The sequence below is a fragment of the Stenella coeruleoalba genome, assembly GCF_951394435.1.
Source record: "Stenella coeruleoalba genome assembly, chromosome: X".
In the NCBI taxonomy this organism is placed as follows: domain Eukaryota; kingdom Metazoa; phylum Chordata; class Mammalia; order Artiodactyla; family Delphinidae; genus Stenella; species Stenella coeruleoalba.
The window spans coordinates 63,152,614-63,153,853 of NC_137152.1; the positions used below are offsets into that span (position 1 = coordinate 63,152,614).

General features: G+C 37.3%; 1 protein-coding gene across 1 annotated transcript; it reads right to left on the reverse strand.

The window, feature by feature from the left end:
* Positions 1-407, reverse strand: LOC307179961 (small ribosomal subunit protein eS26-like). The gene has a single exon (XM_079909851.1). It carries the CDS (start codon positions 399-401, stop codon positions 54-56), a length of 348 nt encoding a protein of 115 aa, XP_079765977.1. The 5' UTR covers positions 402-407; the 3' UTR covers positions 1-53.
* Positions 408-1,240: the final 833 nt, after the last annotated feature.

The following is a 1,240-nucleotide window of genomic DNA, read 5'->3' on the forward strand; positions in this document are numbered from 1 at the left end:
TTTATTGTCTTTCCAGGGAATAGTATTTCTTTAGTCTTTAAGGACTTAGCTCCTTACATGGGCTTTGGTGAAGGTCGTGGGGCTGCACCTGCAGGTCTAAATCGGGATGGAGGTGTTCGGTCCTTCCGGGCTTTCCGAGAACGATTCCTGACTACCTTGCTGTGAATGGCACAACTCACGCAGTAATGCAGTTTCACATACAGCTTGGGAAGCACATAGGCGTCGAAAACAATCGCTTCGGAAATGTCCCTAAAGGCTGTGGCCTCTATGATGTTCCGAATGACGAACTTCTTAATAGCCTTAACCTTGGGTACGCAACGGGCACAGTTGGTACAACGAATAGGCTGCACGTGGCCGCGGCCCTTTTTGGCATGACCATTGTTCCTTCTTTTCTTGGTCATCTTGGAAGCGAGGAGGCGACAGAGGAGCTATTTCTCTTTTTTAAATTATTTATTCATGACTATGAATGTTAATTGCTGGATAATTCTCTACAGGGCTCTCTAATTTCTCCTGGGTATTAAGAATGCCTACTGCCATCCTCAAAACTTACAGAGACTGTAGCATGCCCATTTAGTAACCACTGGGAAATGACACAGGAAGATATGAACAATTATAAATGGAAGACACCAACATTAAATTGTTTGAGACAGAGAATCCAAAAGAAAGTAGTATTTATGAGAAAAGGGATGTTAGGCAGTTAAGGTAAAAGAGGTCATCAAATGTTCTATATATTCTAGCTTAAAATGATATATATGTTGCATAATTCAAAGTATTTCTCCATATACAGCTTTGCATGCAATGGGATCTCAAAAATACTGATTGATTAGTAATGAATATCTTCTTTTCCATATTAAATTATGTTTAATTTTGGCCTCATCCATTACCATTATTATTATTATATTTCTAAAAAATGAAAAAAAGTCAGAAAACTACCTACTATTGTTTGAAAATAATGAGGTAAGGCTTCCATTATATATTTAAAATCTGGTTTTTAAATACATTGTCACTTGGTATTTTCACAGGGAAAAATAAATGGTAAGACTACAGTGAGCCAAAATACATAAATACACTTATTTTGAGCCTTATATAAGATTGATCTGAGGAATTTGCTTAGATTGATGACAGCACTTACCTGAGACTCTGGAAAAATTATAATCCTGAAGACCCAAAGCTTCCCGTATCCTATGTTTATTCACAGCAGGCTAGAGATTAATAAAATAGTGAATTATTGAACAATCCC